Source organism: Pempheris klunzingeri, chromosome 23 (assembly GCF_042242105.1).
Source record: "Pempheris klunzingeri isolate RE-2024b chromosome 23, fPemKlu1.hap1, whole genome shotgun sequence".
Taxonomy (NCBI): domain Eukaryota; kingdom Metazoa; phylum Chordata; class Actinopteri; order Acropomatiformes; family Pempheridae; genus Pempheris; species Pempheris klunzingeri.
The window spans coordinates 10411688-10436798 of record NC_092034.1 but is presented as its reverse complement, the minus strand read 5'-3'; the positions used below and the strand labels follow the sequence as shown (position 1 = coordinate 10436798).

Below are 25111 nucleotides of genomic sequence, written 5' to 3'. Positions count from 1 at the left end.
TTTTTTTATCCAGACACTCAAAATTTTGGTGTCAAATTCAGGTGGAAAAGATTTTAGATAAGAAAAACACCAGCAAAGTAGGTTATCTTTATTTTAAACACGTAAAGACAAAGAGACAAAGAGAATTCCTCAAAGAATATATCGCTCTCAAGACTATTCCTCTTTGTATTATTCACTCAGAAGTAGAAATATCCATGTGCACATTTCTCTCTAATTGTTAACAGTATTCTTTGTTAGCACATTCAAACAAGCTACTTGAAAAGTTGTAATCTCACATAACTGGAGCACATTGTTCCATAACCAGAAAATCCTTGCTCTCGTACAGTACTTAAATGTCTGGCACACAGAAATCAGACGCGAACTGTAGCTGTTTAGAGAACTTGCTCCATTTTTGTTGCTGAGCCATGAAGATGGGAAATGAAATTCATCGATTGCCTATTGACCCCAAGCCCAGATACAGAACAGCGCAGTGACGCCACAGCCTGACCATGAAATGTGATTTTATGACGCTTGCGCAGCCTGCACTGATGAATGCAGACTTTAACTCTTTCTGCACTATTTCAGCAAAGCTCGGCGATTGAGAGATTATGAGATGTTTAGCACAGTTAAGAGTAGGAGTTAAAGTGATGCTTAAGCATGTCACAATGGCTGTAGTACAACGCCACCGCAGCTGGAAGGGATTCAGTGCTTTCATCAAGGATATTTCAGCAATGCAGACACCTGCCATAACAGGGACTCCTCCAGTTGAAGGGCTGTCTGCTTACGGCTGCAACATTCTAGAAGAACATTATCGAACGTGAAAACCCAAATTGCTGTTGAACTGCTGTCAAAATGAGCCGTAAGCAAACGTCTCCATACTCAGTGACTTGAGCTCTGTGTTTCTTTTTCCTGACACCCCACACCAGATGGGGGAAGCTTGCAGGATGCGGCTTCAAGCATGAAATATGAGGAGATACTCTGTTTCGGTTGTAAGCCTGTGCGCTCGTGTCTTGTAAATACACACATTTCCTCAATTCATCCAGAAAATGAGCAGAGGAAAGGCAATTAATTGGAAACATGCTGCCCAAAGAAACGGATGAAAAATGAAGTTGCTGTTGACCATTAGCAGACGATGTTTGATTCAGCTTAATTCAGCTGATTTCGGTTTCAGTCTGAGCAGTTTTTTGGTGTCAGGATTATCAACAAAGTTGTCCCTCATGCCTGCCACTGATCTCACTGACACACTGTTTCTTCACACCCCTCTCCCAGTGGTCATTCCTAGAGAGCAGAAATTTGATGGGCTATGAGCTGAGGCCATGGCAGAGGCTTGCTGACTGATGTGTGTACTCCACCAGAAATGGATGACACGGTGCAGCAATCCCTGCAGCATTCAAGTACCAGCTTTCAGCCATTTCTCCCTTGCCCAGAGCACATGCAAATCTGAGCTCAGGACGGAAAACTCACCTTGGGTTGGTGTGTATTTGTGTGTGTTAGAGGTGTCCCGCTCTCTGATGGTCAGTGTGTGTACGTTTGTATGGTTGCACTCTGCTGTGGCAAATTTTGCTTCTCTAAATTTCCCTGTTACCTGAAAATGAACATATTAAACCTTTAACTGCGTTCGCTTGTACCGCTGTGACGAATGCATGCTAAACAGCACTTGCCGCAATTTGTGGGGGCCTCGCATTAAAACTGCACTGAGGCTTGTAAAGCTGCTGAGTGGGTTACTATAATTGACTCCAGCAAACAGCGTAATCGAAATTAGTTGCGTAATTGCAGAGAAATGGGGTGTTTTCTAAAGTTGGGCTCTGATTTATAACTGTAACCATGAAAAATCTACAATAGAGCAAGTTCTGTCACGGCCCACAATGCTCTGGTGCCTGGCTTGGAAAATGAATCCATCCCTCAGATGAGTGGTGGAATTCAGGAATGTATTCACCTGCTTTATTTGTCACAGAGTCGGTGGGTGGAAGCAGAGAGGGGGAGTACAGTGAATCTGAAGGAGACAGCCCCTACTTATGTGTGTGTGTGTGTGTGTGTGTGTGTGTGTGTGTGTGTGTGTGTGTGTGTGTGTGTGTGTGTGTGTTTGTTGCATTACATTAATTTGATGGCACCACACAGGCAGACCACACAATTCACTGCACCAGCCTGACAAGTATCAGTGAAGGCATGGGGAGAGAGTGGCATGCCATGAAGAAAATAGTTAACTCCATAGATGAGTTATTATTATAGACCGGCTCCTGGGCACAGACATGTAAAACGCCCCCAGCCCCCCTACATGGGAGGAAGACCCCCCGAAAGACTGGGTCATTTGTATTCGTTTCCTGTCTCTCTTGTAGTCATTTGTCATCAAGACATTCAAGCTTTTAACCAAACTCTGTGAATTTCCAACAAGAAGTGTTAACAGTCACTTCAAACAGAGGTTCTGGCCCAGTAATCATCCATGATTTTACACACATAAATTGGCAAACCTTTTCATTTTTAGAATTGCTCTCACCGCATGTGCACTCACATCCACATATGGATTATCAATGAGCCATTACTGCATCACTTAAAGACTGACCCAACTCATAATAGGCTATTAACAACCACAGCTGCTAGCGTCAGTGTGTTGATGCCGCGGTCCACCTGACGTCCTCCAATGATTTCTGTACCATTAACTGCATCCCTCAGGGGAGCATTCAGTGTTTTACATTCACCTTATGTTAAACCGAAATGTCTCAGGAAGAAGTTCGCTGTCAGCGCTCAATATTTGCCCGGCAGTGCATAATTCATACAAACATTTCTGGCAGTTGAGTTAACTTCATGTAATTTTCATGAGCAGGAACTTCTAGCCTAGTTCTGTTACAGTAGGTGCACTGTGGATGAGCTGGTTCTGGAAATAACTTTGATAGGGTGAAAGGTCAGTCACTAGAGTATCATGTGGAGGTGGATTTAAAGGTTATAGAGTTATCTTAATAGAGACTTTGACCTTGAGAAGAAAGCTTTAGCTCTGCGGTAGATGAGAGAGACTATGTGTACATTAGCAGCTATGCAGCAGAGGATTGCTTTGTGATTAATTCATAGATTTGTGCCCTCGGTTATGCATGGCTTGCACTGTATGGCATGCTCACATCGGTGGTTTACCTACTGTATCACCTTACACACCTTTGTCATGTCTGTGGTGTTGTAACCAAATTAAGCATAAGGAAAGGTAATTGATCTTTCATGCTTTTATAGATACCTAATTGCCTAAAGTATATACTATTTCTTTTTAGTACATCTCAGCCGCCATTACATTAACATTCAGTAATTCACATTCACATCCAGTTGTACCCTTTTACTTTGCCTCAAGTAACTTCAGATTTGGAAAAATCCTCTTATCCTACAGTGTCGCAGCATCTGCTCTATCGACACGTTCCAACTCTTCGCTGAAGCCGCAGCACATGATGATGACGCTGAGTAACATATTCACGTTTTTTTTTCTGGCTGCACCGTTCCATCAAATGGAGATATTCAAGATGTCTTGTGCATTATTTTCTGCACATTTCTCCAAAGTTCAACCCAGCGTATCTTTGGGGTCTCCATCAGCATTCAAAATAAGCGCTGTGGGTTGTGTTTGCGTTCGGCTACACAGTTTGAGTTTGTGTAACCTCATTTCATCCAAGCCGGCGGTTTTTTAACCTGAGGTTTGTGACCCTCAAGGGGTGGCAAGATTCCATTTGAAGTGGGTCTTTGAAGGAAATTACAGGGTAAAAGCGAATAACAATTCTGCTGTACAAATGTTTATTTTTATGACTTTTGTCACTGTTTGTGTCTGCTGTATCATATATAGTTTTGCATCTTGTACCACCTAAAATGCTTCACATGAGGGGAACAGCATTACAGCTGGGCTTCAAATCCCAGTACTTTTTTTTTTGACTGTATGGTGTCAATTTTAGGTCATTGCATATAGACAACATCTAACAATCGAAAACTTTAGGCCCTTCCTTTAGACACATACCTGTGGCAAGGGAGTGTGTACACATTGTTTTATAGAGTCTTAAGCCAAAAAGGGTGGGACACAGCTGTTCTAAGCAACAGAGGAAGTTGTCGTTTTGCTGTTTATTACCCTCTCCACATCCAACTCCACCATTGCGGAGATATCAACAATGCATTTGGCAGAGAAGCAGTTGTTTTTCCTTTGTCTCAGCATGTTAAGAGACACCAACAGCATTAATCACAGCGTTTGTTCCCCACTGTTGGTGCGAAGTGTTTGCAAGTGAATTTGCCTGACAGGATATTTACTGTAGCATCCACTTGGAAGACAATCTGTGGCTTCAGCCTTTATTTCTGTCAAAGCAGAATAGGCACATTAGTGCAACGACAATGGGAGATAAAGGCATTAGAAACTAATGAGAGAGCATTTCAGTGGTGCACTCATGCATAATGTACTGTAGTCTTAGACCAGTGTGAGTTGAACATTTTGTTTGAGGTAGGTTGATACTTCAGCTTGCAGATTGTACATATTGATTGGCTTCTAGTTTCAGATCAAATATGCGGAGAACCACACACAAGCCACAATCAAGTATTTTAACGCAAGCCGACTTTGGAGAGGCGTGAAACAAAGACACAGTCTTGTATCCCCTCTCAATTTACAAGGATTAATGACCGAAAGCTGTTGGCTTGAGCTCAGCTTTTAAATTGGATAGTAAGCAGATCGTTTCAAGGAATTCTCTTCTAATCTCATTTTGCACTGCTGCTATTCACATTTTAATCATTTGCTTGCCTTCCTACAGTATATCAAACAGTCGATTTACTCTGTTATTAGCAGTCCTGGTTCCACCATACATCACCACCACTTTTTCTCAGCCCCTGAAAGTGAACTGACTGCCAGCATAACATGATGAAACGCATGCTGCAACTTCCCATCACTGACAGGTAATCTGGCCTTGATGTGGGAAACATAAGAGAGGAGGTGATGCGTTGGTGTTACCCTAGCTGCTGGCACAGGTGGCGTTTGGTTACGGACAGCAAGTCTGTGTGAGAAGATGTCTCGCCATTAACCTGGGGAAAAGGGTTTCCCCTCCACTCTCTGGTTTATTAATAGAGAGCTGATGCATGTCAGGCCGGGTGGGGGGGTGGGGTGGAAGGGGGGGTTGAGTGTTAGCATCATTGACACGGTTAGTGTTTCACTTGTCAGTGTTGGTGATGAGCTGTCATCAGAGCTGGCCTAATAGATTTGAGATGAGATCCGGGCTCGAGGTGGTGGATGAATGTGTCATTCATGGTACTGTTTGCGACCCCAGCACAGCCAAGGACCGCTCAAGACGTGCCCATCCAAGGATACACAGTCGTGTTTCTCAGCTGGCATTTGAACTTGTCTTTAGATGAGCAGAATGCCCACAGAGACGCACTCACGCAGCGATGGCCCGTAAAGCAATCCCAATGTGACATATTAAAAGCATCGCTCATCACCACACTGACATTTTTTCTGTCACATATAGAACTTAGTTGGCTGTGACCACTTTAGCTTTGAAAACACTGTTAGGGGATGTACTTAAGTACAGCATATTGCATGGCATTTTGATACACTGGCTGTGATGGTAGCTTAAACCCCCTCAGGACTGAAAAAAATATGACTGAAACTAGAAACTAGGTCTATAGAGTAAAGTATGTTTTTGATCAAGTTTTTTGCGTATGTACAAAATATCAGAAGATAGTGAAAACACTCATCAATTAATCTACAAGTTGTAGCAGCACGAAATCAAACCATACACACTTGTGCAGTGCTAACTGAACTCCTAAGGTCAGACCTTGAAGCAAGACTGTGTAACTTTTGAAAGACTGAAATAACTGTCTTCATAAGCAATAAAATCTCAATTGCTCATTTCAGTACACTCGGGGGGGTTTTACTGTTACGACCAGTAGTTTATGGTGGGTAATGCCTGCAAACTTAAGGTAAATGTTGCTCTATAGTGCACATTAATGAGTCAGTCTACTGGCTTTATGACTCTTCTCCACTTGTGCAATAGCTCAGCGCTTTAGCTTATTTTTGCCTCATAATTGTAATCCCACAGTGACCTCTGTTTCGGAAAAGTATCATAATGCCACTTTAAAGGTTGTTTAGCAATTTAGTATTACACTTCCGTGACGTTGTGGAAATATGGTCCAAGGCCCAAAATTGCTGGATCCTACACATCATATAACTCAGCTACTTTTTATTAGACTCTCCTTGTTTGTGAATGTTATGTCTTTCAAAGTCCATGCCCCTAGTTTTTAAAGCGGATATTTCTGTAATAGATTTGTGGTCTCCAAACCCAAGCTGAGACGATACTAGTGACATCATGAATAGGTCAGGCATGACTAAGCTGCTGCAGAGCCACAAAAGGCAATACAACTGTTATTAGAGGCTAATTAATATTCTCCACGACAAGTAAACTGATCTTTATATGTTAATTGAGCAGAGTGCCTGTCACGACAGCTGCCTCAGTTGTTTTATTTTGCTCAGTCTGCCCCTCTGTTCCTGCCTCCAGCCACTTCCCACTTCCCCGGGGCTCATGCATTTCAGAGGAACTTTCCAGACCCGCCATTCTCCACCTGTCCACTACATGACCTTGGACTTTCTCCCCCAATCCTGCTGACCTGATTTCTACATTAACCCAACCTGCCTACCTATTCACACTCCTAAATCATCCCCACCTGCTGACACACCTGCCTCCTATTATCTCATTCTCAGTCCTTCAGTGTATATAACAAGCTGACCAGCCCTTTCTCTTTGCCAGATCGCCATGTTGTGCACATGCGTTCGAGCCATCTGTACCTGTTCCTCTTTTCCTGTTTCCGATTTTGTGCCTGGTATCTGCTACCTGTGTTTTGACCTCCTGCCGGGTTTTATTTCTCTGGATATGTTCGCCTGTTTGGGCTGCCGCCTTGTGCCACTGATTTAGTGAAATCCTTTTTCTTTGATTCGATTTGCATTCCTACAGTACCTGGGTTATGTCGTGCTAAAGTGGTGTTATAAACCAGAATTTTCTTATTGTAAAATGTTCTCACCAGTTGCATATTTGCATAATGCCAAGACAGCAGCCTATGCTTTCAGTCAGTCAGACCAGAGGGAAAAACTTAGTGGTGTTTTTGCTTGTTTTATGGTACTTGTGCTCCATTGGAGAACAAAAGCCTCATTACAAATTCTTTATGTGCAGGGACCACTGCTGTGCTCTTTCTCTTACATGACCTTCCACTATGGATAAATCCCCACTCCCTCTGCTGAACAAGATACTGTATGTGACTGAAACCGAACTTTTGATTAAACTGTGCATATTAAATAATACGTTTTAGAGCTCGGTAGAAATTCCTCCTGCAGAGGACTAAACTGCTCCCGTGCTATCTCAAACCGAGCACAATTGGCTTAGATAGTGTGATGAATGATAATGCACAGTATACAGTATTGTTAAAATGAAGAGGATTGAGGAGTAATGGTTATTGCTGTAGGGGTTTAGGAGCGCTCAGGTTGCTTATTTAGCGTTATTTGTGCCCCCAAATAACAGCGGCAATCATCACACTGCACGCACTGTACCATGGAAGGTTTTATTGGGTTCATCCTCACATCTCAGCATGGGTTTCATAGTTTTTTATTTGGAGATGAATCGGGCATGAGGAGTTATGATTCAGAGTGAACACTGCTCATTACATGCTGTAATGTAATATCCGTTGTGTTAAGAAGCGATGACGGGGTTTGGTTAGGGAAAATAAAACAAGAATTTTTATGTCCTTGCAGCTGCCTCTCCCGATTTATTGCAGTTGTGTTGTGATTCTGATATGTTTTGACCTACCTGATACATTTCACTCCTGATTGAGCTAAGAAGCTTCATTCTTGTAGCTCTACTATAAAGCTTAGTTGTCAGTTTGGACACTTTTCTGCATCCTGTACGGCTCAGTGAACACTGATTTGAAACGGTGGGCTCAGTGTCACACAGACAGCAGCTACATGTCAGTGTGTAATAAAAGAATCTGACACAGGCCGGGCCTAAGGGGTGCACAATGGCAGCAGGTGGGGCTGCGCTAATGACAGATCGACTCCAGCGGGCGCCGCTGAGACTCACGCCCAACTGTAACTGCCTGGCCAGCGTCCATGTTGGACAGCCCCGCATAACTGCTGGTGCAGGATGTGAGAGAGTTCAGAATCTGTGTGCTGTCTCTTTACTGCAGTCAGACTGCAGTAAAGAGGAATTATTTGTTGTCCATTGTTTATCTGTAATACAGAATTTACCGGATGTGCTTCATTGTGTGTCAGAACAACTTGATTTAAATCATGACTCAGGCCAACTCATGTGCTTTTATTATGGCTTTAGGGAAGTTCTGTTCTTCGATGTGTCACTAAAACCTAGTGCTGAGTCATACAGATTTTATCTTTTTCTGTTTAGTCACCAATCGTTCAAAGAAAAGGGGTGGGGGGTATATTCCTGTAAGCACACGCAGACAAAACAGTATTTATTTGTATACATATCACAAAAGGCACTGAAAATACTAATGGTGCATATCAAAGCCCTGCACAGTCGAGCTTGCCAAGGCTCCCTTGTTATTTATTCTGAAGTAGATGTCCCAAAACAATTGTGCTCCCTCTTTAGACATTGTGGGCAAGAGATATTTTCTCAGCCAAGAGATACAGTGCCAAACAAAGAGTGGACTCACTGGGGTTCAATAAACAGAAAAGTGGCCGAGCTGCCCTGCTTGGCCCAGTTGCGGAAATTAGACTTTTGTTTTCGTGCCACCATTTGAAGGGAAATAACCTTTTCACCGGACTGCATTTGACTGTGATTGATGGCAGTTGGATGCGGTGCACACCACGAAGGCCGATGCCCACTGATTCAGACCATCTGGGCAGGTACGGTAGCCCGTTGTGGCTGCAGCAACATATTAAACCAGTCCCATGTTGATGGTGGAGCTGCGTTGCAGGTGGAGGTGTAGGAGATGCTTTGGTGACTGTGCACTGAAAATAAAGAGCTGAGTGTGAATATACTGACAGACATTTTTATCGTTCCATCGTTATTGCGCTGATTGTTTTTGGTTCGCGGCCAAGACATTCTTCATATAAGACATTAACTGCACAGAGAAGCTTTCGTTTGCAAACTCCCTCACCTGTCATCCCCTACTGCTACAGTGTGGCTTTGAAAGTATGCTTCATAACAACCTCTGTGCCCACTGTGTGTCTTTTGTCCTCTAAAGACCGTTCCTAATTAGAAACAGCAGGTTGCAGATTCTTTTTCAAAATGAGCATCTGGATGTTGAGTCGTCTTTTGCCAACTGCTGCTTAAATACTCTTGTTTTGGGAGGGCACTAAGTCTTAAACTGCGTTTATCTTACTGTGATCTGTACTTGGATCAATGACTGCTTTGTCTGCATGTCCATTTTTAGCATTAAAAAAGCGCTTACAGCATATTAAAGGATAGCTGTGAAGCCATTTTTCTGTTTTTCAATAGGCTAAACAGTAGCAGACAATACCATTTCCTGTATTTCCTCTTGTAGTATCTTCGTGCTGTTCATTAACAATTTTCACATTTGGTCTCAAGCTGATGACTTGCCACTACAAAGGCTTAATGTGACCCATTTTTCTAATCCTCCATTTCTTCTTTTCCATTTTATTGCCCCTTTAAAAAGTGCTGCTTTGCTCGTAGTTCTTAGAGACACTCAGGAAAATGTTCCCGGAAAGCACTGACTGACTTTCCTCAACTCCCAGCAGCCATCAAACAGACCGGATCATCATTGCCTCGTGTGACGTGTATTTACACTTGGATTCCAGCATAACAGAAAAAATCCAAATTTATTTTGGAAAATGAAAGATTTATAGTTTGTTGTACAAAGAGTTTGGACACCTTGCAGAGTGCTTTTGGCAGGCCGTGTGTTACGTCATGGAAAAAAAAGCAAGTCTGCTCTCTGTTATTTACATTGTTCTTTTTCTCAAGGGCCCCTAATCTTTGTTATAAAATCTATGTCACATTTAATGTCCAGTCGTCCAGAGTCAGAGTGGTCTGGATCTAAATACTGTCCAGATAGGGATAATGGGACCAAAGCATGCATGCTTTTAGCAAAGATAACATGGGATTGTTGTAAACAGCTCAAAATTGAAGTCGACAGTCTCCAAGATGTATATTTGGACATATAGGAAGCTGTTGTAGCGCTGCTTTGGTTTGTCTGGATAAATCATTTGTGCCCTCTATTGTTCAGAACATGATGGTGCAGTTTTTCCATTTCTCACCTTCGACGAGCTGTTACTACAAACACAACAAACAAAACACACCTGATTAGGGGAGATAATTATTTTGTTTCCTTTATTCTATCTTGAATGCAAGCCTCAAAAATAATATATAGTGATGCTAAATACAATCTAAAAATTCCAACTGCCTGTAAATTGTGCCATTTGATTACAGATTGTATCCAGGTAGTCACTCACATAGACGTTCCTGTTCCTGTAGTGAGGTTTATACTGTGAATGATAAAATGAAATGATTAAATGAGTGCAGTAAAGTGTATTGAGTTTAATGAGGAAGAGCTGAGATGTCTACAGTGCTAATGTGTGTTTTTTTTATAATTTCAAAAGCTTCTCTCTCACATTTTGTTCATTTATTTGTTTGCTTGTTTGTAAAATTAGGGGCTTCCTTTAAATGTGGGATCACCCTGCTTTTAAGAGCTGATAGGCCATAGTGTGTTCACATTGTACTATATTACCATAAATGCCCATTTTATCTTTCCAAATACAAAGAAGAACATCGCCATAACTTCTTTCCGTACATGTAGTGCTTTGACAACAGTAATCTGCTCTTATTTGATTTGTCTCTATGGTTTATCCACCCATATTGTTTCCTTTAGCTCAGTGTTTTTTTTCTACAGTAGTTTGAATTAAAAGAGGACAGCATGAAGGGCTTGTCTGGAGTTGCTGGTGGGCAGCCACAATCTGGTCATCCCTGTCTGCTCGTTAGACGAGGATAATGTGACAAATTAATCAAACCTCCTGTGTCCGTTCCTGACACTTAATTTATCAATTGACAGGAGTTCGTCCTGTCTTATAAGAACATGCTCCTACATTAGTATTATTGATCAGATGTCGGCTGTCTTGCTTGTATGTGTCACTCTAAAACACACTGTTCGAGCACTGGGACATACAGTAACTTGTGTTATAGTGCAGCTAAATAAGCTTGAAGCTCCTATACTTGAAGCACCAATTTTTTATTGTTGGTTTTTTTGCTTGTGTGTATATCTATTTCTTGACAGCATCATGTTGGTAAATTTACATGGATACTCTGATTAGCTATAGCTACAAAATACTATGATGCTTGTTCAAATGATAAACTGCTTGACCTCTCTGTCATATATACATAAAAGTCTGCAGTGTGAAGGGAAACAGGACCATTTGGAGATTCTTTTAAAACGCTGACAGAGATACTACGTCTGCACATTGTTCTGCTGCCACTTAGTGGACAATATAGATACTGTTCCTCTAGAGATAAAACTAATGATCCTTGTAGAGAAACTGGGCCACTGCAGTAGCAAATAGATTTTATATTCATAGGTTTATATTAATATACACAGCCAGCAAATAAGCGTGAAAATTCATAGTAAACCAATAAAATAGACGTTCACCATGTGAAGGAGGTAAAACTGTTAACAATCAGTGCATGCAGTACAAATATGATGTCAGATATGCACAATGAGCAGGAAAACATAAACTTCATCAGAATATTTTCAAATTAAAATGTACTGGCATTAACAACATGTACATTATTTCCAGATTAAATAAGTAAATAATGTACATAAGTGTTCATAGATACAGTGTGCACTGTTTCAGATGCAGAGATGTAAATGTAGTCGAGGTGAAAAATCCTGTCAATTGACTAATTGGTAAAATGATTAACATTTCTAGCTCTTATCCAGAGAGATATAACCAGAAGCTCCTTGTTTGATGGGATTACTTGTTGAAAACATTTGTGATGATGATGATGATGATTTTGTACTTAGGGTTTTTAGATTAGAGTATGTTAGAATTACATTTACAGTACAGTAACTGGTTTCTCATGCAAGTTAAATATAATGTAAAGAGCAAGATCACCTACCTTTCTATCTATCTATCTATCTATATCTACCTGCTTAAGTCCTGTGTTCACTGCTGCTAGAATTAAACAGTAGAGCAGAGATCTGACAGAAACATCACAGGAATGGGGAATCGAATACTACTAATAATACTGTTGATGCAATTTACTGTTGTGGTCAGTTGCACTTGAAACAAAAGATTCCCAAAGTGGTTTTTGATTCCTTGCACCTTGTGCTCTGTTCCATGCAAGACCATGCAGGTACCTTAACATGTATGAAAGTGACAATGGCTTTATGAAAGTGGAAAAAGCTTTCAAAAGGCTTGTTCCAAAAATATAATCATCAGCAGTGTCTCACACAAACCTCCTGGCTTGGTCCTCACCTAGAGCTTCTAAACTCGTCTGATTCATCGCTCTCATGCATCGACTGCTGTTCACAAGCTTCCTGTGGCGATGGCTCCACTACATTTCCATTTCCCTTCGCACTCCGTTAGTTCAAACGACAGTGGGGGCAACTACCCACCTCTGGCTCGCCAGGCTGTGACTGAGTCACAAACACCTACAGACTAACGGCCTTCTAATGATGTGCTGTATATGGCATCACATTGAATATCAGAGAAAGAGAGGAGCAAGAAAGTTTATGTAAGGTGGCAGGAAAAAAATGCATGAAGCCCACCACTTAGGATAATGGACAGCCATCTCAAGTGCGTCTGTAGGCAGCAGAGCTCCTCTGTGCTTTAGATGTACATGCATTTACATTTTGAGCAGATGTTTACTGGAGGTGTTCAACATTGGTTCTTGAAATGACAGGGCCTAAGTGTTGTTGGCAATCTGTGCATGACGTGAAGTGTTCTCTATGCACTTAGATTCTACCACAATTTCATTATTTGTGCTGCCATTGCAGTTTCTCTCTCAAATCCCATATAGTTAATCACATTGTTTTTAGATTGTTTTCCTCAAGTGGTGTGGGATAAGCCTGTATGTGGAAATGATTTACCCCAGAGACATTTGATTATTCCTCTCTATTCTCTAGAGTGTCTAATTTAATGAAAAGTCATTACTGCTCCAACATAATTAGGCTACCCTTTAAAAAGCCATGCTCAGCTGATTTGGACTGATCTTCAAATTGGGGCTGCGGCTTAAGGGTTCATACTAAGTGCCACTTATGTCTAGTACAAGTTAGTTGAACTCAGATCTATGACTAGGATTCCCTTCTATATACATACTGTATGTGCATGCATATTATGTGTACATTATGAGTTGTTATGCTGGTGATTACTCCCACTGAACTGTCCAACATGTTGAACATGTGCGACTTAACTTAAGTTTAAGTTGAGATACCATTCTTAGATCTTAAAACCTCATGTAGAAGACCACATCTGTGTCATTTGTGTCTAGAAACGGTCTTTTTTTTCCCATGCATTTGTCTTCCTTGTCAAAACCTAGTGCCTACAATACCCACAATGCCCCAAAATGTGGGTGTGTAATGCTAACACAGTAGCAGCTAATGTAGCCCCGAGCTGCTACCGTCAAGCAGAGATGACGACGTGCTTCCTCACATCCCCATATTCATTTTAAAACTCGTAGCCCCAACTGAAGCCTTTATCAGAAGAATTTTTAGAAGAAGTTTTCAGAACAGCCACCACATTTTCCAGCCTTACAAACCAAAGCAAAGTTATCTGATCAGGTGCAGGGATGGTTCATGTTTATGAACCCGCATGAAGGTGATCAACTTGTATCTGTCTCTACAGTGTATACTATTTAGAGTAGCATCTTTCAATTATAAATCCCTGTCAAGACCCGCCTTGTCTGAACACAATGATAGAGAAGAAATAGTTGGCTGGAGTGAATATTGTCGTACAAAGCTGAATAAATGGCGTGAAGTAAATAGACAATGCTTGTTGACTTCAAGAGTCATATAATCTGAGTTATCTGCCAAACTTTAATTTTTGTGTGGACTTGTACTTTCTCGCTGTATCAGTTACTGGGGTCTTAATTCAGACACAAAAGCGTTAGTATAGTTTTGCCTCAGTGCAGTAAGTGCTTATTTTCAAGGTGGTTGTTAGTATTATAATCCAGGTGTCATGTTGAAATAATTGCACCCGTTGCTGGTCAGACTCCTTTAGAAGAACCCAATTACAAAGGCATTGGGGTGCACAGTGGTGATTCAAAGGTCGTTGACCTTCAGAGTGGCCACGGTCACTCTTTAATGTGTATGTGTGTTTATGTTTACACAATTTCTATACGGCCTATATACCGTTTAGAGAGCTTGCCTCACTGTACGTACCTTACCCTCTATCTGACATCTGTGGGAGGCCTCTGAGCAACAAAGTACACCCGGCTGACAGGAAGCAGGTTAATGGAGTGGGTGCAAATTGGTACTTGATTGCAGTGGTTGGCTGTTCCGTTTCTGAATTGGACTGCTGACACACAGTTCATGAAATGAATTGCACGTGGGTGGCACAGGGAGGGGAAGTATTTTTCATTCTATTTTCCTCTTGTGATGTGTCACATCAGGCAAGAATCTGCATGAGGCGGTATTTTTCTCCCGCTCTGAGCCAAGGATGGAGAGGCAAAAGATGTGGGCCTTAATACGATTCTTAACCCGAGACCTTCTTACCTCAATAATCCGGAGGATCTTCCCCAAAGTCGCTCTGAATCTGCCAAATAAGCAGCCGCAGGATCAACTCTGAAGAGCCAATCTTTTTTTTTTTTTATTGGTTGTATGAAGGGATTGGGTATAACTTTCACATGGAAGCAGGAGATTTGCTCTGTGGTTACAAATTCTGAACCTGAATTTCATAAAGACATATCCTTTCTCACGGAAAATACAATGTTCCTGGAGTGCGTAGGGGTCAAACTGCCATTCCCCTTTCCATGTATTGTTTGTTTTCTCCTGGCTACATGTATGGCTGACAGCATTTGCATCTTAAATCTGAGAGATTAGATTATTATTGATTTAAACTGCAATGCCTTCTTGGGTTATGTCAGTTATCATCTGGTGATTTGAGGAAGTGTTTTTATTACAGTGGCTGGATAGTTTTGTCTTGATTACCACAGGAATGTCCCTCTTCTCTCATTACACTGTTAATAAAATGGCTTGTCAGCATTAGTGGGTAGAAGAGACGCTCACTAGTGATTGCTTGTACATAATTTAAATATTTACTCCAGCCACTGCCAGCCTCAGCTCTTACTCAGTGTCATGGATACGGCATGGTTTTCTTCTCCCGTTCCCAGAAGGAGATGTAGTTAAAAGGCAGCCAGTAAGGAGAAATGGTTATCTACAGCATGAGCTCTCTTGCCTTGCTCCAATCTCTTCCTCCCAGAGTGAGGAGAGATCTGCTGTGAAAAGCGTCAGTAGCACTCTGCCCAGCATGCTACTGGCTTCCTCTCCGAGCGCTCAATTAATCTAGGTGCTCAACTGGTACAAAGTAGCTTTTACAGAGCAGGGCACAGCTAACAAGCTCTCACTTCAGAGCGGGAAAGCAGGGGAAGGGAGGGGGGCTGCAGAGCATGCGCGTCAAAATTCAAAACTCAACAGAGGCACGCATGTTTTACTCCCACTCCTATTGCTCTTCGTACTGCCCACCTAGCCGGGGTGAATATAAGGGGAAGTTTGGACCAGAGGACCGGATTTTGCATGTAAGGCTTCCCAGCATCTCTTTGTTTTATTTTTCCTCCGTTTTCACTCTCAAGTGTGGGAGTGAAAGTGTGTGAGATCTAGCAGGACTTCCAGATCACTAAGCGAGACCATGGGGGCTTTAATGGTCATCTTCTCTCTGCAGCCGAAACAAAGACGCAAGACGACAGGTAGGCTCGACGGGAAAGGGAGGAGAGAGTTTAATCAGATACATTTTTCACTAGTGAGCAGCTAGATTAATTCCCGAAGAAGAGAGGTAAAGATGTGGGATTTTTTCTTTTATGTTCAGCTTGTAGAATTGAATTGGAATTAATACACTTGCACAGGTAAATTGTTCCTTTGTTTTCAGAATCCTTCTATGTCAGTCTATGTCTATTCTGGACTCAGGCATCCTGAAAGTTGCCTAGTAATCTCCATTTTTTCTATAATTCCATTAGAATTTATGTGCCATGCGAGCAGTCCATGAAATTGACTTGAAAGTGGCCACCTTTTTGTAACCGTTTCAGTCTGAACTCCACAGACTTGCTTGACTTTTTCCATTTGCTTTTCCCAATATTGATTTTTAAAGTGGCAGCACACACACACACACAGAAACACACACACACAGCATGCCACATCGACTCTCTGCCAACGCAGTCGCACAAGCTTATGTTACATCTCTGTCTCCCTGCGATAATGTGCTGATCGGCATCACCGTCACAGCTTGTCACTGTAACAAAAGACTAGGAAGTCCAGTCTTTATTAAAGAACAATGAAATATTTAGTGGGTGGCCAGAGAAGAATAACTTTTCAAGGTTATATTTGGTGTAGTGGGAGAGAGACAGAATGGATGACACTTAAAGTACAGTAAGTCATATTTCACTGGTGTATTGTGTGAGAGCTTGAAAGCAAAATGAATGAGGGGCTCTTTGTAACTCTCTCAAGCAATAGATCACAGAGCAGGCAGTTGTGCGCACTGTAAGCATATTTCACAGGGACCTAGAAAAGAGAACATGGGATCCAGATACACACACATCCTTAATACGCATGTTGTGGCATTGTATTGCCATGCTTAATTGGGGAGGGACCTGACATGTATTGTTTTCAGCTGAAGGAGCGTGTGCTTGGTAAATATAAGTCATCGCAGCAGTTGGTGGTTGATAAGCTATGAATGATGGGACTTTTAATTTGCTTCCAGTTGACTCGTTTTCAGATGAAAAATCAGAGGCTGTCACAGGATTGTAAAAAGCCTGCAGGTCTGCCTACGTACCTGCCTACCACATATTCTCTGACTATGAAGTCACTGCGCATGCCGAGAGTCTCGACAGGGCTAAAGCTAGTGAGCTAGTCACATAAAAGGGGAGTGGGTGGGACACGTTTTCTGACGCTCTCCAGCGTTGCAGACCCTGCCTTTAAGTGAATTGTCAAAAGACAAAGATGTATCTTAATTTCTCAAATATGAACTACTTTTTCTCTGTTTTGTATCATTGTGAGGTAAATATCCTTGATTTTTGGACTGAAGATGTAATTTTGGTCACATTTTGTTGACTGAACAAATCTTATAATGAAAGGAATTATCAAAAAGTTAATTCATAATGAAAATAATTGTTCGTATCAGCTCTATTAGTTTTTGCATTTTAATGCACCAATAGTCCAGCAGCACAAACTTTCACACTTACATTCTCAGAGAAGGTGAAATGTTTTGGTTTTGAAATATTTTGTCTAATCATGAAACTCGCCAAATGTACAATGTAGTGCTCTTTAGACGAGAACAAATAAAACATGCACTGTCTGAGAGACCTTAGTGCTACTCCACTACCCACTCTAATGCTTTCCATTAATTTTCATAGCAGCACTCATCTACATGACAAGAGATGATGGTCCAATAAGCACCCATAGGAACTTTGCCCTCCAACTGCTTTGAGTGTTCCCACAGTGTTCCAAATGTCCCAAGGATAAGAGACATGCCAGCATCATTATGGTGGTACTCACTGATGTGTTTGGCCTTGTTGTGCTTTCTGTCATTATTATTTTAAATGTCTTGCCTGTTTGCTTGTCATCAGGAGATGAGTTTGTGTAGGAGTGACATAGGTATACTCAGAAGTAGAGCTCCTCAAATGAAAACAGCAAAACATTAACTCTGACTCAGGCTACCAACTGGTACATTAATGTTAATGCTGTTTTTGATGCTGAAAAGAGTACAGAACTGTATTGAAATGTGTTGAAAGTCTGTCCCAAAGCACCATCGGTCATTGTCACGAAGCTGAACTAATGAGTAATAGAACTGAGAAACAAAAAAGTTGCGATGTTCACTGAGGTCTGTTTTCTCGAGCTAATTTTTCGTGACGTTAACACAAGGGGTGATGTAGATGTCCAGTGTGGTTCTTGTTGCTGGCCCCGTCTCCTTCCAGGCCGTCTGGTGTTTACAGAACCGAGTGGAGACTTTGGCCGACCACAGCGAGAGCAGCTGTCACTTTTGGGGGTAGCCATGCCACCGATCACCATGCTCGCCCACTGCCAAATCTGATCACAGGAAGAATGAGGCATTATCTGTTTCTGGTGAAAACGCAAACATTGGGAGCTGACTTCCATACTCCTTAAATAAGGGATCTCTGAGCTTTGGATGCCGGAGCTGAGTATAATGGCAGCAAAGAAATGTATTTAAACTGGAGTTAACTTTCTCTGTAAGTTCTAATACTATTTTGGAAAAAGTAAAAGCATATTTCAGACACATTCAGACTAATCTCTGACTAATTCTTATTTTCTTTAATCTCAAAAAGACTAAAAGTTGTAATGTATGAACTGTATTCATTGAAAATGTCTTCGTTGGGGGAAAATAATTACTCGCAAAAACCATATGCCCAAAGCACTTTGAATTGATCTCATTAATTTTTTCCAGCCCATCTGTTACATTCAGCATTTTTCACAGTACTACTCATCTCAGTCAGAAGTGCCGGATGGATGTCACAATGTGACAGAGATTTTAAGGGGAACAGTTATTATGCACATGGTTCTTTTAGCACTCTCGTCTCACCTCAGGTAGTCTATTGATCCATATCACAGTGAGAAGTCCTCTCAGGATGCACAGTGGTCAGTAGTAAAGGTACATAGTGTTCACAGCTATACTCTGATCATCTCACTCTTTCCAACATGTACTTCATATAAGGCTTACCATGCATTTTAAAAAGGCAAATTGATGAATCTGTAGTGTCCCAATGGCAAATTATCTCAAAATGAAATGGATTTCTTCTCCCCACAGTGGGAAAATGTCAGTGATTTTATTAAACCACATCGCGTGTAAAATACTTCAGAAGTCCATATTCTCTGATATGCAAATTTACAAAGGCTACACTTACATGAGGAAATGAGGAGGGGTCACCTATACAGCTCCCAGTTCCCTCTGGGTGTCTTTTTTTTCTCCTTTGTTATCAGCAACACGTAATCTCAGCCCTTTTCAAAGTCACTGTGTCATTATACTGTATTGGTTTCTCTAAATTAGCATTTAAATTGAAAAGCGAAGACACATCGGTTGGCTTTTGGGCTGCAAGCTTGTTTTGGGTTTCTTGTGGTGGCGTGGCACTCAGTGCAGCAGTTTGTTCTGTGAAATTAATCACTCCATTCCTACAAGACACAGTGACCAGCATTAGGAGGACTCACTTAGTGCTGGATTGATGATCAGCATTCTCCTCAGAGAAGCTCTGCAGGTGCAGAAAAGCAGGCTTACTGGAGTACAGACAGTGATGTTGCTCACAGTGGGTCACAGCAGTGCATACTAACATCTGCAGAGCAGCCGAAGATACTTAGTGTAACCCCGGGGTGCAGTCCTCATTTGCTTTTACACCTCCTTCCTCAGGAGGATGATTCTACAGATGATTCATTTACATTCAGAAACTCAGGATACATCAGCACATTTTAGCATAGTTTAGTCGTATTCAAACATAATGTTATCTAATGCAGGTGCTCAGTAAAATGGAATCACATGAAAGAAAAGATCAGATTAATGATAATTAATGATGCAGCATTTCTGCCATGGACCTTCGTCACGCAGTAAATTCATTATGTGAGACAAGACGTTTTTATGCTAAAGCCACAGGCTGTATCAACCAATCAGAATGGGAAATCAAATGCTCAAACACCTGAGACAATGCAGTCCACATCAGCAAAGGATTAAAACCATCCCTAAAATGTGGCAAACATATGCAAAAATCAGTAGAATAAAAAGAACGAAATTAAAACAGAAACAAAATGAGATTTTTGTCCATAAATGATTGGATAGATAACTTATGAGATGGACCATGTAACCCTGGAAAATAGAATTACTGTCAGGAGAAAGTGAGAAGGCTAAGTAACCCTGTAAGTAAATAGTATTTTAACGCACTAATAGTGAAAATAGTATTTAATCTATTCTCTACTTGGTTTTGACTTATTTATGATCTTCTGGGTTCCTTCCATCGGTTTCAGAGCTTTGAGTTGTTTCTTGCTTTTTCCACTTGATGGCAGCAAAATGAAGCAAACAAGCTTCCTGCAGTCGGAAGAGATGAAACATTTTAACGGACAGTTCTGCACAATCTGTGCTAGTTTGTAAGATGGTGTGAATGGACTTGTTTTATTCCAAAGTCTAACATGTATACATTATCAATCTAATGAATTATGGTCATTAATTGTTTTAGGCAGAATAATAAATCAGAGTACTCTCATTTATCAATTCCTTATCATAGTGGTCAGAATGGCACCAGATGCATGCAGTTTATTCACGGAAACTCTTTCAGATAATTTGATTTACTCTTCATTTAGGACCTGTCTTGCATAGCAGAGCCCTGAATGCCCTTTGATATTGTTTCCATTAAAACAAAGAGTTTGTTTGATTTGATTGTGTGTGAGTTCTTTATATTAGGTGATGCTCTCTTTCCAAGAAAATGTCTTTAGACAACAAATTTGTCAGCAAACTCATTGTACCATGATCCATTACTAGGAATTTAACAAGACCCAAATCACATTCATTTGCAATTAACCATATTATTTAAAGGTTACAGGCCACTGGGGCCTTCTTCTGTAATTTCTCCAAACAAATGGAAGACATTAATTTGTTTTAACGCCATGTTGCCACACTGCACTGTGTCTGAAGATGGCAATTCAATTGTAACTAAATTTAACTAAACATAAGGGAACAGCTTCTTCCTTCCATCATGTTTATTCATTTACATTAAGAGGAGGTTTTAACTGCAAGCTCACCAATCACAGTTAGAATCACTTTGGCCTAAATATAAGAAGACAGAGGAGGGCTATTAACATGGCTCATCCCTTATTGTGAATACTTGTTGAGAAATTGCACCAGTTGATTGTACATTTCATACAGATGCTGTAGATGCAGGAGATAGTCAGCATTGGTAATTCAGTCTTTAAAGACAAACAAGTCTCTAATTGAAAATCTTAATTGTTTCAGAAAATAATTCCTTTTAGTTTTAGTGAATTAGTGAGTTGAGTATATTCTATTTGATTGCATTATATTATCTATATTGCTAATGCAATGCATGAGCCAGCTCAATACTTTCCTACCCAGTCTGTCAAAGGCTCTCAGTCCACTTCGTTCCTACAGAACATGTAGATCTGATTAAATGGTTCACGCACATGTTTTCATTTTTAAAGAAGGCCGAATAATTTAGTTTTTAGCAAATGTTACATTGTAGTTTGTTAGGGACTATTTTTTAGTGAGTATTTATAGCATCAGGTTCATGTATGTAGGTGTGAGTACAAAAAACTACCGTGTCCATGTTCATGAATGAACATGTCACATAGTGTCTACAGTGTGGACCATTGCGTCTGCCAAGGAGGTTCAGTTTACGGTGCCGTTTGATTGTCTGTTAGTCAGCAGCAGAAAATGTTGGAGCAGATCCCGATACAACCACAAACGAGTATTGATAGTGGATCTGACTCAAGAGCAAGCAGCAAAACGGACCAAATTTCTAACACCAGTGTCTATGGCACAGTGAGTGGTGTGGTGCTGCAAAACGCACAACAAAACATTTTTTGACAGAGTTCTTGGAAATATATCAAGGCATATACATGCAGTGGTTGTGCTTGCAGATTTGCATACCATAGAAGACTGAACTGTTGGCCTTGGTAAAGGTCTACACTCTCTGAGTGCCCTCTTCGTTTGGATCATTTCTGGAGCAGAGGGATAAGAGATATCAGGCTTTGGCTACACAGGCAATACTTATTAGTAAAATAGATTCACTGTTGTTGTTTGGTTGTTTAATGGGATTTACTCACAATTAGCCATAGAACTTGTGAAAGTCATCAAGGGACAATCAGCGTCAGCAAACTTACATCCAGTTTTGTTTTCAAATATGAATATGTAATAAACTCTTATCCAATTTACATTGTTTGTGTATTATCATAATCATTATCATAATTATCACAATTCCCAATAGGTATCAATGACTCACCAACTTATTTAGATTTTGGACCGATGCACTGCTCATGTGACACAAGACAATGTACTTCTCATGCAGCAGGTGCTGCAGACTTCTCTGCCACCTACAGTAAAATTTGTGCTCCCGTCTTTAACCAACGCACCACAATGCTCTGCACTGGCAATTACCTTCATCACCAATCACACACTGATTGATACAGCATACTGTGTGCTGATGACATGCATAAACCTTGATTATTTCCATTACCATTAGCCAAGGGCCTTGATTACTCCCTATGCAAAGTTGAGGTGATTGGAGAGCAGATGTTGGAAGGTAGAGGAAGTTTCTTTGAGATTAGGTCATGTTCTGATATTAGTCTTAAGTGCACCCATTGCACAAATAAAGCAAAAAGTAAAGTCTCCCATCATTTAAACTACACCTGGAAGTTCTTTTCTCCTCTGTCTCGCTGCATCTTTTGCCTGTGAGATATCTATCACGCCTTCTTCTCACCTTTACAACTCCTGTTCTCTAGGTATTTCCTACGCAGGTGTCTACCCTGTCATGTCCAAAGAAAACACACACACACACACTGTCACTCATACACACTGACTCTCGCAGCTCGGGAGCTATATTTGGCTGTTGCTCAGCTGCCACAAATAAAGAAAAGTAACTGATAGTGGGCTAAATGAGCTGCCCAATAGCATGCGCGGCGCAGAGGTTGTTTCCATGGTAAATCGCTATCCTAACAATTCCCTTTGAGCTGACGGGCAGTGAGGATGAATGTAGGATCAGTTCCATCCCCAAGAGGCCGCCCAAGGGACCTTATCTGTCAGGCGGCTTTTTCGTCATAAACTAAACTGTCATTCTCTCTCGACAGGCATGCACAATTGTCTTGGAACGATTATCCTCCTATGTTTTTGTGGTGTTTCCAAGATGGATACATGCTGTGCATATAGGAAATATTTAGTTGTTTGGGTTTTTTTTGGCTCATTTTGCAAGTTTGATAGAAGTCACAAGCTTCTTTCATCTGCTTTTGGTAGACAGATGTCATAAGTTTATATGACCCATTTCACAGACACATCCAGGTCATACTGTAAATCATGGAAATGTCTGTTTTAGTATCTATAAGATGGGATTCAGTGAAGGAAACATGGATTTTCTAGATTAGAAAGGTGGACTGTCTGAGCATTGTTTTTCATTGTTGATGTGTTAATATACCCCATCATGTTTGATAGTGGACAGTGAAAGCAAACAGTGCTGTCTACTGAGAGAATTTTGAGACACCAGATGAATACATTTCCTTTGTCTCGAGCAGCCACCTGCTGCTGACCGCAGGCACATTTCAACTTGCAACCTCTGAGTCCTTTGTTCTCTGCCGTGTTGTCTTTCTCTCTGACCTCTCCCTTGTCATCTGCCCCTTAAGGTTTCATGCTTTATTTTAAGTCCAGAGGATGTTGAGGTCACACTTGCGGGTTATTTTTCGAGCTGACATTTTACACTGATCAGTCCGCCCACAGCTTCTTTATTGAGTCTCAACTCAATCATACCTGTTATTAGTTAGAAATATTGGAAATCTTTTCACATCACTGCTCAGGCTAGAGTTGCAAGGTGATCTCTTTGTCAGTGTAATTACTACAGCAATTGTGCTATGATTTACTGCTATTATTTAGACAGAAATCAGTGTTTGTGACAACCTGTGTTTCTAGGCATATTCATATCTTTTGTTCTCTTGGGAGTATAGAGATAATGTGGGGGTTATTATATCTTCACAGATTGTCTATCAAGTTTGTGTATCCTATCCTACCTGTCTTATTCTTGCATTATTATGGAAAACTGACAGGGAGGAGATGCTGCCTTAGATGTGCTTATCATTATTATTATTATTCTTAATTCACATCTGCAGAAACTGTATGTCCATACATATCTTGTGAATTGTGGATATAAAGCAGATCGTGTGAAATACAATCCGATCCAATTTGTTTAATGAAACATGGAACCCATCATGGATCATAAAAGTCCATGCTATGCAAATGCTAGAATGAAAACTGTCTGTAATTTAGCATTGCTAAAACACATAATTCATACACATTGTGACCTCTAATTAACACAGGTATTTTCTACGCCCCTTTATAATTATCCTCCAAAGACAAGTGGCCTTTTGCCCTAATCAAGAGGAAAGCTTGATTTTATGGTTTGTTATTGTCAGACAAAGAAAGAGGAAATAAAGGTATACAGAAATATAGGTGCACAGTGGACAAAAAGTAGAACCCACATTAGACACAAAATGATTAGATAATTAGCACATCTTCAAGAAATACAGATTCATTTGGAAAATGCCCTCTGAGGCTGTGAGCTATCAGCATGCTAACATGTTCACAGTGGCAATGCTAACATTGATGGCATTAGACATAAGGTTCAGAATGTGCCGAATTTCATGGCAGTCCTAAATAATTAAATGCCAGTGCATGTAGGATTACAGTGTGCTGAATAATGACTCTGTCTTCCATTTGTGCTGTGCTGAACAAAAAAAGTGACTTTGGTTTGTTTGACCTTTACACACCCCCAAACCCAGACAGACAGTGCTCAGTATGCCGCTCCACCTGGTGGATCACCACCATCTATTATTCTCCTTTTTTTTTTTTTAAACATTCTGGCCATCACTTCTCTTTCTCTTTGTCAAAATGAGCAAGTTTATCCCCTCCTCTCCCCTCATTCCTCATTGCTTCTTTCTTTTTTCCATTCAGTCCTCACGCCCCCTCGTCTTTATCCTTGCCATTCCATCTCCCCCCTCCTTCCTCTCTCTTCCACACACCTCCTCACCCCCTCCCTCCCTCCCTCCCTCCCTCTCTGACTTGTGCCGGTCTCTCATCAGACCCAGAGATGCAGGGCTCTTAAGTGGAGTTAAATGGCCTGCAGACAGTGCTGCATGCTGAGCTGTGTGTCTTTGGCCATGGGCAGGCAGTGACCCGTCCAACATGTTGACTATGAACTTGGAGGGACTGGAAATGATTGCAGTGCTGGTGGTTGTGGTCCTCTTTGTTAAGGTGCTGGAGCGATTT

The 25111-nt window shown here is 41.1% G+C and overlaps 2 protein-coding genes across 2 annotated transcripts in view; one reads left to right on the top strand and one right to left on the bottom strand.

Moving 5' to 3' along the window:
• The window catches only part of sec24d (SEC24 homolog D, COPII coat complex component), a 367406-nt gene that overhangs the window by 282269 nt on the left and 60026 nt on the right, over positions 1-25111 (bottom strand). The window lies entirely within an intron of this gene.
• The window catches only part of kcnip4a (potassium voltage-gated channel interacting protein 4a), a 49253-nt gene continuing 39821 nt past the window's right edge, over positions 15680-25111 (top strand). Inside the window, exon 1 of the mRNA XM_070854491.1 lies at positions 15680-15830. Within this exon, the coding sequence (XP_070710592.1) occupies positions 15773-15830 (58 nt within the window). The 5' untranslated portion in view covers positions 15680-15772. The remainder of the gene's footprint in view (positions 15831-25111) is intronic.